The sequence below is a fragment of the Podarcis muralis genome, chromosome 17 (genome assembly GCF_964188315.1).
Source record: "Podarcis muralis chromosome 17, rPodMur119.hap1.1, whole genome shotgun sequence".
Classification (NCBI taxonomy): Eukaryota; Metazoa; Chordata; class Lepidosauria; order Squamata; family Lacertidae; genus Podarcis; species Podarcis muralis.
The window spans coordinates 37,022,455-37,036,505 of NC_135671.1; the positions used below are offsets into that span (position 1 = coordinate 37,022,455).

Sequence of the window (14,051 nt, forward strand, 5' to 3'; positions counted from 1 at the left end):
GTTTACCTTCCCACCAGAGCGGTACCTATTGATCTACTTGCACTTTGATGTGCTTTCAAACTGCTAGGTTGGCAGGAGCTGGGACCGAGCAACGGGACCTCACACCGTTGCAGGGATTCGAACTGTCGACCTGATCAGCAGGCCCTAGGCTCTGCAGTTAAACCCACAGTGCATGCCAAGTTCATTTTTTGGTTATTTATTATAGGCATTTCTGCCCACTCCTTCATGCAAATCCCCCAAGGACGGCTTCCAGTGCAAGTTCCCACGTTTGCGTTTTACCACGGACCCTGCAAGGCAAATGACACAGACCACCCTTACTTCCCACCCATCGCCCACCCCCAATCGAGTTCATCATGAGAATTATTCCAGCCCCACAAAACGGGAATGCAGGAGTGGGGCGAAAGGGCCCCAACGGCAGGCTGTGCTATTCCTGCAAAACGGGGCCATCAGCTCATTAAAGAGAGAGGAAGGGAAGAGAGTGTCTTACAGTCTCTGCGGGCAGCGAGACCACAGCGAGGCAACAGCGTGACAAGTGCCTTGAAATGAACGAGGACAATGAAAGATGCAGGATGGGGGCTACACCAGGGCGGGGGCAGGGGGTGGGCGGAAATGAAGTGAGTGATGGAAAGAGACAGAAAGGAAAGGCTCTTCCACTCCACTGCTTTCCTGCTGCAATTCAATTTTTTTTTTTGGGGGGGGGGGAGGCTGGATGTGAAAGAGAGAGAAAAATGAGTCTGGAGTGATGTGTCTGCAAGAGGAAGACATGAATGCGAAGAGAGAGGCAAGGGACAAATTAGAGCTACGAATAAGGATGTGGAATAAGGACAATCCATAGTGACAGGAGGAAAGGGGGAAAGGTTTCAACTTGCTTATCTAGATTTCTGTTCAGAAAGGCTTGAGGGGCAGCAGGCCGGGCGCTAAGTACAAGACGGGAGGGATGAAAGGCGGGCAAGACAGAGCGAATCAAATCAGCGAGGTAGAAAAGAAGGAAAGAGATGCACACCCTGCAGTTTCTCTTCTTGCTCAGAAATCCATCCTGCCGTCTTCAATGGGACTTACTCCCTAGGAAGGGGATGGCAGCCCGAAAGGATCTGGATCCACAGGGGTTTGGATCCAACTGTGCTTCTCTGCCCCATAGAAGGCTCTTGGATCCAGCGGAGGCTTCCATGGACAGCTGGGGGAGAGGCCATTTTTTGCTTATTCCCCCCTTTCCTTCTGTAGCCCACCTCCCCAAATGTGCTCCAGGGGGTTGGGGAGCCTTCGAAGCAGCATGGGAGGTGTCAAGTGATAGAAGGGACCCAGTTAGATACAACCCATGGTAAAAGAGGGCAACACAGCACAAATAATCAGTAGAGGTCCAACACACAGGGAGACAGTTGGGGAGGGGGAGATCTCACAGAGGATGGAGGGAGATTTGATGGAGGGAGGGAGGGGCAGCACATTCTCCTACCTCCATCCATGCACTAGGAAGCCTGGGCACTGCTCTCCGCACCTCTGACACGGTTGGCCCCGGTCAGGGTCCTCCACCTCAGGCAGCTGTTGTGGGACAGAGGGGCAAGAAGTCAGCAGCAGAAACATCAGTAGCACCAACATCCACCAGTATCACCAGATAATACCCTATACAGCCCTGTATCGGGAAGTTTTTAATGCCCAATATTTTACTATGTTTTTATAGATGTTGTAAGCCGCCCAGAGTGGCTGGGGGAACCCAACCAGATAGGAGGGGCATAAATAATAAAATTATTAGCATTATTATGACAGTGCACACTCCCACCCGGAAGCCAGCATCTACCCATCACTACAATACAAACACAACACTAGTTAGTAGAGAATATAGAATAATGATATCATTCAAATTATAGGAATAAGCCAATCAAAGTTCTTATGTACAATATAACAGAGTGGTAGCGAGGACGGTCAAACCCTGTGTTCAAAACAGATGTCTAAGGACAGTCTCACAACAGTCACAAAAGTTTCAACGGAAGACGTCTCAAAAGGACAGTGTCTCCAGAATGATACTACTGTTTTGTAATAGTCTTCATCATACAACTGATGAATGATAACAAAACTGAGCTATTTCAGTAGTATTGGATTATTCCTATAATTTGAATGATATCATTATTCTATTATATATTCTCTACTAACTATTAGCCTACAACTCAGGCTTTCAGAGGATCTCCCGGGAGCTGTGGCTTTCCCAGTCGCCAAGACCATGTTAAAAACTAGGCTGTGGGACATAGATCACCAGGAACTAATCTCAGCTGCAGAAAAAACATGCTCCCCTCTTTATTTTCAACTCTTTTGGGCGCAGGAATTTAATCTTAATTATTTACAATTTTTGTTTAATCCGCAAGAAAGAAGGGCCTTTTCACTGGCCATGTTCAATTCTAATCCTTCTAATCTCCTTTGGGGCAGGTTTGTGAGTTTGGCAGAAGGAGATAGGATCTGCCCATGCAATGCCCACCTGGTGGAAACTCTAGCTCACATGGCCCTTAACTGTAAAATGTATGATGATCTCTGCCAACTATTTCTAGACCATCTATGTATTGCAACATGGAAACCAGAGACGGAGGTCATGCGCTTCTTATTACAGGGGAGAGACATGGAGCTCACCTAGATAGTAGCTAAGTTCCTCTATTTGATTTTTTTTGCCGCCGCAGTATGCTACAGGATCCTGCCCTTGTTGGAAACCCACAGAGATGAGGCGGATTGCTCGCCTCTTCTGCCCTTTGGCGGGTGACTGTGCCGTTGGGGTGGTGACGAGATTGCACTGGCCTAGCTATTTTAAATGTATTCTGAATGTTCTTATGTGATGCCAATAAAGGTTACTTGACTTGACTTGACTATTAGCCTACGTGTTGTGTTTGTATTGTTGTGATTGGTTCTTATTGCAACACAGGGGTTTGTTTTTGGTTCAGCATCTACCCATCACCAAGGCCGCTACCCATTCACCAGGTGTGTCACCAGCTCTGCCAATCTCGCCAGCACACCCTCATCACTATGGTTTGCACCCGTTGATTGCGATCAATATGCAACCCCCATTTCCACCAGTATTGACACCAGCTCTGTCCATCTGCTCTCATTGGTCAGGAATCCTGAATAACCAGGAATAGGCAACCACACACCGGTTCCCTTTCGACACCAACTGTCCACACCTTTGTGACTGTTCCCATCTTCAACTGTATATTTTGGTAGCTTGCTATGCATTTGGACGGAGAGCGGCTAAGGAAGCGTTAACTAAATTTTACATGATGGTTCCTGAGATCAAGGAAATCTGGTTTAAAACACAGATTTCAAAACTGCACTGATTTTTTTTGGGGGGAAGGGGGTTTCTTAGAATTCCCAGGCAATGCCGGGTACAAGGCAGCTAGGAGAAGATATTTAGCATTAATTTGTTAATTACTGTGTTTATATCAGCATCATTTCTCCATGGAGCAAAGGTTGGTGCACATGGCCTTGCGCCTCCTCATTTTATTCTCACAACAACCCTGTGAGCTGGGTTAGGCTAAGAGACACTGACTGGCCCCAGGTAACCCAGTGAGCTTCATGGCAGAGCCCACTCTGGGGCTGCTACGCTGTCTCTTGGAACAAGGGTCTGCCGTTGCAAAGCAGACTGCATGAAGCCTGCCCCTCAAACCTTCAGGCAGCAGCATCTTAAGCTTAGAGACATTTCTACAAGGACCCTTGACTGCGGCCCCAGTGGCAGGGGACTGTACCAACACGGGCAGGTGCTTCCAAAATCAGGATGCCCGCACAGATTTGTTAATGGCAATATATTCCCTCACACCGGCCCTGTTCAGAAAGTGGTGGGGGGGGATGAGTGTTCAGGCCCCTGGGCTCTCACTTGTCAGGTGCCTCAGGGTTCTGTCCTCTCCTCCATGCTTTTCAACATCTACATGAAGCCGCTCGGAGACATCATTAGGGGGTTTGGCCTGGATGTTCATCAGAATGCGGATGATACCCAGCTCTACCTCTCTTTCAAATCAGAACCAGTGAAGGCAGTGAAAGTCCTGTGTGAGTGCCTGGAGGCAGCTGGAGGATGGATGGATGGATGGAGGCTAAAAGATTGACAAGACAGAAGTACTGTTTTGGGGGGACAGGAGGCGGGCAGGTGTGGAGGACTCCCTGGTCCGGAATGGGGTAACTGTGCCCCTGAAGGACCAGGTGCGCAGCCTGGGAGTCATTTTGGACTCACAGCTGTCCATAGAGGCGCAGGTCAATTTTGTATCCAGGGCAGCTGTTTACCAGCTCCATCTGGTACACAGGCTGACACCCTATCTGCCCGCAGACTATCTTGCTAGAGTGGTGCATGCTCTAGTTATCTCTCGCTAGGACTACTGCAATGAGCTCTATGTGGGGCTACCTTTGAAGGTGACCCGGAAACTACAACTAATCCAGAATGCAACAGCTAGACTGGTGACTGGGAGTGGTCGCCGAGACCACATAACACAGGTCTTGAAAGACCTACATTGGCTCCCAAGCACAGTTCAAAGTGTTGGTGTTGACCTTTAAAGCCCTAAACAGTCTCAGTCCAGTACACCTGAAGGAGCACCCCCCATCATTCTACCCGGACACTGAGGTCCAGCGCCAAGGGCCTTCTGGCGGTTCCCTTGCTGTGAGAAGCCAAATTACAGGGAACCAGGCAGAGGGCCTTCTCGGTAGTGGCACCTGCCCTGTGGAACGCCCTCCCACCAGATGTCAAAGAGAAAAACAACTGCCTGACATTTAGAAGACATCTGAAGGCAGCCCTGTTTAGGGAGGCTTTGAATGTTTAACAGACTATTGTATTTTAATATTTTGTTGGAAGCTGCCCAGAGTGGCTGGGGAAACACAGCTAGATGGGCGGGGTATAAATTTATTATTATTATTATTATTATTATTATTATTATTATTATTATTACTCCTGACTGTTAACCGCAGCAGCTGGAGACTCGTGGGTGAAATCCTGTCTGCACTTTGGCCTAAAGAAGGATTTGTAAGGAAGCTAATTCCTGTCTGAGAGCAGCAAGGCACTGTGGGAACTTCATTTGGGTGCCGGAAGCCATCCACAGGCCAGGACCTGCCTCAGCTCAGTTCAGCAAGACATAAACAGGCCAGATGTTGGCTTCCTGCCACCGCAGGTGGCTGAGAAAGTGGGCAGCAAAGTGCCTCAAAAAATAATAATTGGGGGGCGAAACAGGGTAAAAGTGGAAAGGCCTTGATGGGGAACAATAACTCCTAACTCTCCCTTCCTGCCACTTTTCATCCGTCTTGCCTCTTTGGTGCGGGTTTCCTTGCGCCAATGAACAGCTAAGATGACACACCAGGGAAGGGGGGGAGAGAGAGAAGGTGCCAGGAGCCGCTCCCACTTCCCCCAAGGCAAGAATCGCTGAAGCAGTGCCTGGAAACTGGGCAGGAAAAAAATCCCTTTGGAAAAAAGGGCGAACTGAGCACAACAGAATCAAGATGGAGGCAGTAGAAAAGGCTAGCTCTGGCGCCTCAGTGAAACATTCCTGGCACCCCTGGCACCCCCCCACCCCCCCAAGTCTGAAGTTTCACTTTTAACTACCTGCTGTCAACTCTATATATTGTTCTCATTTTTATCGGGGGGGGGGGGGGACGTGACCCATCTCAAGCTGTGGAAAGGCAGCACGAAACTTTTAAAAATAAGGAAAAGCAAACTAGGGAACCATGATTTCTACCTGGCCAGGATATTTACCCATCTACCAGAATTTCAGTCTTCAAGTCTCTTGCCACAGCATAAAGATATAAAGCAAATGATCGTTTGTGTGTTAAACGCATGTGTTGTTATGAACCTGTTCTCAACGGAAGAGTGTGCCCTTCAGTTTTGGGAAGCACTCTGCATATGCTCAGAGGCTCTGCCGCTGCAGAAACTTTAAAAACGAGCTTGCCATTGGAAGGGAACTGTCTGTTCATAGAGAAACGAATGTGACCCTTTGATTCACACACACACACACACACACACATATATATATATACAGTATATATATATATACACACACACACACACACACACACAGTGTGTGTGTGTGTGTGTGTGTGTGTATACTGTGTATATATACTGTATGTGTGTATGTATGTATGTATGTATATATATATATATATATATATATATATATATATATATGCTCAGGGAAAGGCCCCCTTACCCATGCCCACAGAGGTAAGGTTTTTGAAACGAAAAGGTGACAGCCACCACCAGGAAGAAGCAAAACTGTAACCAAAACTTATTACGTGGTGCTGGAGAGATTGCACAGTATCCACAAGCGAGATGATTCTTTCCCCCTCACATCTGCCAACTGCTGCCGCTACCCATCCTCCTGCAGCTTAGAAGGGATTTCAAGGAAGGCGGAGGAGATCTATTTCATCAGATGCAGCTTTGGGAAATCAAATCTGCCAGGGCTGACGTAATAAGCAATCTCCCCCCACCCCACCCCCCAAATCCCAGATTTGGGATACATCATATAGGACCCCCTATGCTTTCTCCCACACCACAGTTGCTCCCTGTTCAAGAACCCCGCCACCCCCACCAGCCCTCCACCCACCCCACGGCCCAGCATGACCCCAGAATGCCTTAAATAATCCCAACGTTAACTGAAAGGGAAATATATCTCCTGATCCGTTACGGCAGGATTTGGGTCTGTGGCGTTCCCAGCTGCAGCGTCGCACCGAATTACGAATTGTATAGACAGAGAACCTTATTGAACTCCTGCTCCTACACAATCTCGCTATCCTGTTCTCTTGCTCAATCTCAACCCGCCCACCAGCCCCATTCGACACCTACACACACAATTTTGTGAGTCTCTGGGCCCAATTTCACCGTCAGATTTGGATCTCCGCCCGCTGCCAATATCTTGCTCCAAAACCCACATCTACGTGCCAAGAAAAGCAGAGGGAAAACAGAGAAGAGGAGCGGGGTTGAGTTTTATGTACCCACAAAAGGTGCCCATTGCAGCTGCCGAACTGCACCTGTCAGCCCCAAGCCCTCAGAACCAAACAAGAGGTGTGGACCTAACCTGGATTGCTCTTGAACAGGGAAACCAGGTCAGCCGAGAGGCCAGTCAGAGAGTTAACAACCTGGTCCCCATCCACCCCAAGGCAGAGGCAAGGCAGGAAAACAACAGAAACCTCCACTCCCATGGACACCCCAACACTGGGACATGAGCACAACAAATTAAGGGCTACAGGTGAGCATTCAACTAAGTCTTAATTAGTGTAGACCCACTGAAATTAAGTTAGACACATTAATTGCTGAATACTGCCCTAGCTCTCCTGCTAAGGGTCTACAATAAGTCCACCTGAAGAAGGCCCTGAGATGACAGCATCTCCGCATCTGTTGCCATGGCTACAGGGGAGCCTTCTCTTGTCCAACACAACCTTCATATTTCTTACTGTTGGTGCATCATCTCCTTCTGGGCAGCTCCAGCATAGGAACCTTTGCTATATAACTGCCTCGGTTGTCTTCTTCAGGAGTAGCACAGGGTCCCCATCACCCCAAACCCAGCCTTCACAGGCTTGATTTCTCATTTCCCACCTTATTCCCCTGCCTTTGCGTCCGGAGAGATCTCTGCCAGCTGCGATCTTCACTCCTTCAACTCCACGACTTTGGGGTTAGCTGCCGAAAAGTTACCTGCTCTCTTAAACACCTCCGCCCATTCTCTCTTTGCCCCTTAGGCCTTGGTTGGAGAACGCCCTCCCTCTCACAACACAACTCGCCACCTTTCTACCTCTTCTGGCAAACCCCACCTCTTCCATTAAGCCTTTGGCTTAACTCCTTAGTCCTCATCTCCAGACTCCAGCTGAAGAGAAGTTAATGGCACCAGTGGGAATTTCACTCCCCCCACAAGCTTTGCAGTCATTGGGGTGGGGATAGGGAGTTTGCAGCTGGAGCAGGAAGAGATTAAATCGCCTCTTCCTGTGCTGCAGACCCCGAGAACAGGGCAGGGTCGGATGTCTGTAATGAATTGCACACAGAGACAATTTTAAACGTTACTTTGCCTGTTAACTCATTTAGTGTCAAGAGCGTCTTGGCACTTGACTAAGGGGATACAAAATGCTATAAGAACAACACAATCCATACATTGGGGAAAACCCAGTGTCAGCCACAGCGGCAAGATTTAGAGACTGATGTATATCCTCTGCAAAATAGGAATTGAAGAGACGAAATCCTATAATTTTTGTAGAAGCTCCAGCAGCTCAGAGACCCACAGAATCCCTCGTGAGCCCTGGAAAAGACCCCAAAGCATTTTGGATCTCTTGGCAATGTGATGCTCCACAGCTACCAGCACATACACACAATTACATTTTTCTGTTCAGGCCTTGGAGAGCCACCGTCAATCAGTGCAGACAATACGGGCCTAGATGGGCCTAGATGGGCCTAGATGGGCTAATGGCCTGATCCAGTAGAAGGAAAGTTCCTATGTACCTTGCCTATAACGTCTCAGATTTCGGAGCACTGATATATCAAGACTATGGTTATATGCTAGATATAAAACAACTAAAGGCAGTATTTCATAGGAATATGCAGCATATTTAAATGTATTAAAATAAACACTTTCATATTCCCAGCCACCAACTGCTTCCCCACCTGCCCACAAAAACAAAGGTTAGCATTGTCTCAAGAAGGAAGTGGCCCCATGCAATAATGTATCGACATGCTGTTGCTGCACAAATTTGGGATAGGGGTGGTATGTGCAAGCGGACGCTCTTGGTTATTGGCCATGATGGAACATAGGTGTGGAGGTTGTGCTTTAGAGGTATGCAGGGACCAAACCATTTATACTGAAGTAAATTTGCTGCAGTCCTCAAGTAAGCTGACGTTACTCTTGCATGGCCCACTCCAGAAATTTCTTTTAAAGCCATAAGAATGCACACCCAGGACCTCTTAACGGTAAAGGCAGCGGTAGGCAACATGGTACCCTACAGAAGTTGTTGAACTACAACTTCCATAATCCTTGACCACTGGTCATGATGGGCAGGGCTGATGCGCACTGTTGTCCAGCAACATCTCCGGAGATCAGGAATAGCTAGTCTGGTCCTTAAAATATGCTTTTGTTTAAGAACTGTCTTCCTGGATGAAACCAAAGCCTCTCTATAACATTCTTTGCAAGAATCCCAGTATCCCAGTATCTAGCAAGCACTGTCCAAGTACCTCATGAACACTTTTTGAGGACTCTGCAACACAGTACCCCATAGCACCTCATTAGGGCCTTAGAGGGCCCTGGCACCCCAGAGTAAGCCATTATAATCACCTTGGGTAACAGCTACAACAATTCTGATCAGAATTCCCTCAAGTCACCAACCACAGCTTAGTTTCTATAGGGTGTGCAAGGTCACACACACCACCAAACCAAGGAACACAGGAACCGACAGTGTTTTCTGCAGCAGCAGTCCTTCCATGAGCTGGGCAACACATTATCTCATAAGGCTCCACACTGCTCTAGAGATCATCTTACAATGTTTCTAGGCCTCAACCTTTCTCAGCATCTTCTCTGGTCCTCAGAACGGAGCAGGAAGAGATCCTGGTGCCATATACCGTATTTTTCGTTCTATAGGACGCACATTTTCCCCTCCAAAAATTAAGGGGAAATGTGTGTGCGTCCTATAGAGCGAATGCAGGCTGCGCCGCTAAGCCCAAAGGCAGAACAGGAAGACGGAGCACTGCGGAGTGCTCCGTCTCACTGCTCTAGCTTGGGGACGGCTGCGCGCAAACCTCTCCAGGGCAGTGGGTGCCTTCACCCCGCTGTCCTGCAGAAGCTAGCAAGGCTGTTCCCAAGCCAGAAAAGCGAGACGGAGTGCTCCGTCTCGCTGCTCTAGCTTGGGGACGGCTGCGTGCAAACCTCTCCAGGGCAGCGGGGTGCCTTCACCCCGCTGTCCTGCAGAGGCTAGCAAGGCTGTTCCAAAGCCAGAACAGCGAGACGGAGGGCTCCGTCTCGCTGCTCTAGCTTGGGGACGGCTGCACGCAAACCTCTGCAGGGCAGCGGGGTGAAGGCACCCCGCTGTCCTGCAGAGGCTAGCAAGGCTGTTCCCAAGCCAGAACAGCGAGACGGAGTGCTCCGTCTCGCTGCTCTAGCTTGGGGACGGCTGCGCGCAAACCTCTGCAGGGCAGCGGGGTGAAGGCACCCCGCTGTCCTGCAGAGGCTAGCAAGGCTGTTCCCAAGCCAGAACAGCGAGACGGAGGGCTCCGTCTCGGTGCTCTAGCTTGGGGACGGCTGCGCGCAAACCTCTGCAGGGCAGCGGGGCGCTGCGCTCCAAAGGCTTCAGAGATCTTTGAGGCTGGCGGTGGGGGAAAGCAGCGCTTCCCCCCCACCGCCAGACCCACAAGCTCTGGTGAATGTACCTTGAACGCACCTTGTTTTAGAGGGGAAGAACAAGAAAAAAATTTTTTCCCCTGTTCTCCCCCTCCTATGGTCTGGTGCGTCCTATGGTCCGGTGCGTCCAATGGAGCGAAAAATACGGTAACTCCTCTGAAATGCCTTGGGATCCCAGTGCAATGGCACAACACAGGGGCCCACTGAATCCTATATTGCCCAGAGTCCTGACATCTGTAGCAACCCTTTAATGAACTCTTACAACACATACTCCCCATACCTCAGGGTCCCACTAAACACTTAGACACATCTAACCTATATTGCTTTCACAACCATCTCCTGTAACTCAGTTCCCCATAGCTTCTTCTGAGCACAAGAAAGGGAAGCCCTTGCAACACATAGTAGCTCCATAAAAAAAGGTAAAGGTAAACGACCCCTGACAGTTAAGTCCAGTCGCGGACGACTCTGGGGTTGCAGCACTCATCTCGCTTTACTGGCCGAGGAAGCCGACTTTGACATGCTTTCGAACTGCTAGGTTGGAAGGAGCTGGGACTGAACAACGAGAGTTCACCCCATCGCAGGGATTCGAACCACCGACCTTCCGATTGGCAGGCCCTAAGCTCAGTGGTTTACACCTCAGCGCCACCCGCGTCCCCAAGTAGCTCCATAGAAAGCCTTATTTATGGTACAACAGTCCTTAACTCTCGCAATATGTCAGTGCAAAAGATGCCTATGCCTGAAGTGGCTTCTTTAGCAAGGCTGTGGTGACAGAGGTGAACTTTATTAACAAATTAAAAATTAGCACAATGCTGAGCCCAGGTGGTATCCACCTAAAAGTTCTTGAAGAACTCAAATATGAAATTGCTGGTCTTTAACAAAAACATGCAACTTCTCCCTAGAATTGACCTCTGTACCTGAGGACTGGAAGGTGTCAAATATAAAACTATTTAAATAATAATAATTGGGGGAATCTAGGAAATTACAAGCAGATTAGCCTAACATCTGTTCTGGGTAAATTTGCTGAAATTATTAAAGATAAGATTATCAAGCATATAGAAGAACAAGCCTTTCTGAAGAAGAATCAGCATGGCTTCTGCAAAGGCAAGTCCTGTCTCATTATCCTCCTAGAGTTCTTCAAAGGTGCCAACAAATCTTTGTAGAAGCCGTGTCCTTGGGTTTTTATACAGTTTTCACAACGTTTCTCACAAAATCCTAATTGCACTTAAACCTTATCGGGGTCTGAACTAGTGATGCCAGACCACAAAAGAGGCTGTAAGGTTGTGAAGGATAGGTCAGTGAAAATGCTGTCTTGACATGTGGCAGCTGTGAAAAGGGTGAATTCCACCTTAGGGAATTGTAAGGAAAGAAATTGAAAATAAAACTGTCAATACTGAAATGCCCTTATACAAGCCTATACAAGGTAGAACTACACTGGGAATACGGTGTATAATTCAGGTTGCAAAAACTCAAAAGGATATTGTGGGGCCAGAAAGGATGCAGAAAGGTGCAATCCAAATGATCAGAGGACTGGAGGGCAGTATTTGGGGGTTGGAAAAAGGGTGAGTAAGGGGTGGGGATATAACACAGGTATATAAAATTACACCTAGCATCGAGTCAGTGTATAGAAACAAGCTTTTCTCCCTCTATTATAAAATGAAGGGAGGAAATTCTGCTTCCCACCCTGGAATGCACTACCACAACACGTGGTAGAGACCACCTAGGTGGCTTTTAAAAAAGGATCAGACAAATGCATGGAGAATAAATCGACCCACGGCCCCTGGCCACGACGGAGATCAGAAGCAGCCCGCCGGGGAACAGCAGGCGCTGGAGAGGCCGGCTGCGCTCCGGTCCGACTCGGGGGTCGCCTCCTGTAAGGAACAGGATGCCGGGCGAGACAGGCCTCGGGTCTGATCCTGCACAGAGGTCCCGATTCCCTCGGAGACCATTAGCCCTTGGGGAGAGGAAATGGGGGTAGCAACGCCCCTTAGGGACCCCCCTCTCCGCCCTCCGAAAACCCCTTCCCCCGATCCCGGGGTGCCTTTGGCCCGCCCGCCCCTTCCTGGCCAGCCAGCGCTGCACCGGCGCGGGCCTCGTCGGCGTCCCGACAGGCTGGCTCCCCGCCTCGCCTTCCCCGCCGCCTCCGCTGGGAGAAAGACTCACGGCTCGGGTGGATCGGCGCCGCCGCGACCCGCGCTGAAACATGGCCCCGATCCCGCCGTCTCCAGCGCCCGGGCGACGCGCCCACCTCCAGGCTCCCGCTTTGCGCCCGGGCGCTGCGGCGACGGCGGCGGCGGCGTTGCTGCTCTTCCCTCCCCAGGGGAGGAGGTGCTGCGTGCCGATCCCTCCCCGCCGCCCGACACCCGGGCCCGCCCCTTCGCCTGCCCTGCGACGCGCAAGGCTCCCGTCCCTCCTCCCCGCAGGATCGCCCTCTCCGCGCGCCGCTCTCCTCCTACCGGCTTCTCCAGTTTGCTGCTGGAGGCGCGCAATGGCGAGGCTCTGCAGCCGGACAAGAGCGCCAAAGGATCCGGCGAGCGATCCTCTGCGCGCGCGGTGGGGCGGCCTCCCGGGAAGAGGTCAGGGACCACCCGCCAGGCAGGATTGAACCCCCGAGTAGCAGGTGGCTTTGCATTGCGCCTCCAAGCTGGCCGGGGCTCCTCCAGTCCCTCCAGCCCCGTCCTCGCCGGTCCTCTCCCGCTGTCACCTCCCATCCATCACCCTCCTTCGACCCCTTCCCCGCATCCTTTCTGTGCCCGCTGCTGTCACTTCCTATCAGCGCGATCCGCTTTCCCTTCCTCTGGCCTCGCTGCCACATTCTTCCTACCCAGACCCCCAGCCACTCCTTCACCGCCACCTAAGAACAAGGCACCTGCCCTCTTCCATCCTTGCGTTTTTACGGGCCTCCTCGGCTCTTACCTACAGAATATTAAGATGTTTCGTTCAGTTTGCTTGCTTTAGCCACTGGCCCCTAACAACGTGCCACGCGGCACGAACGAATAGCTAATCGCTTATTTAAAACGCTGCTTTTCTCCTGCTTAAGATGGTAAACAAATTCAGAGTCAAATTTTGCTATAAAACACACACACAAAAACAGATAAAGGCACTTTAGAAGATATCTCACTGTTTACCTAGCAAATTTCAATATATAGTCCAGTAATTGATTTTTAGTGTACCTGGGAGAGAACTTCTTCTCCAGCTCTGTGACTTGCTTTTCTCCTGCTTAATTTGCAACATGATGGTAAACAAATTCAGAGTCAATTTTTGCTATAAAACACACACACACAAAAACAGATAAAGGTACTTTAGAAGATATCCTAGCAAATTTCAATATATAGACCAGTAATTGATTTTTAGTGTACCTGGGAGAGAACTTCTTCTCCAGCTCTGTGACTGTGGACTCTAATAAACAAAGAGCGAGGAAGATCTAAGACAATTACTATCACAGTAGCACAAGTGAGACTTTTATGGAATCCTACCAAGTCTGGGCTGTTACCAAAGATGGCATCATTTGGAGACTTGCCAGTGTAAACTCTCTCCTGAAGCAATGTTTAAGTATATACTTCTAGCCCATATTTGTACTTGAGCATATTAAAACAAGGGAGCGAGCAAGCCTAGATTTGCTAATGGATGCCATTATAATTGTGAATAAAAACATCTTGGGAGTATAATTTTAAATTCCATCTTTGCAGCCTGTAGGTTACACTGGAGAAGATGGAAAATCCTTTCCTCTGCAGGAGATAATTC

The 14,051-nt window shown here is 49.5% G+C and overlaps 1 protein-coding gene across 4 annotated transcripts in view; it reads right to left on the reverse strand.

Moving 5' to 3' along the window:
- PRICKLE3 (prickle planar cell polarity protein 3) overlaps positions 1 to 12,988 on the reverse strand; it is a 36,002-nt gene extending 23,014 nt beyond the window's left edge. Inside the window, exons 1-2 of one of the 4 annotated variants that reach the window (XM_028712105.2) lie at positions 12,764 to 12,988; positions 1,451 to 1,536 (exon numbers count right to left, since the gene is read on the reverse strand). Coding sequence is in view for 1 of the 4 variants with exons in the window: in XM_028712107.2 (XP_028567940.2) it covers positions 1,451 to 1,536; positions 12,471 to 12,512 (128 nt within the window). In the remaining 3 variants the exon portion in view is untranslated. Of the gene's footprint in view, positions 1 to 1,450; positions 1,537 to 7,534; positions 8,292 to 12,470; positions 12,641 to 12,763 lie in introns of those variants that run through there. The other 3 variants (XM_028712106.2, XM_028712107.2, XM_028712108.2) reach the window with 3 other exon arrangements.
- Positions 12,989 to 14,051: the final 1,063 nt, after the last annotated feature.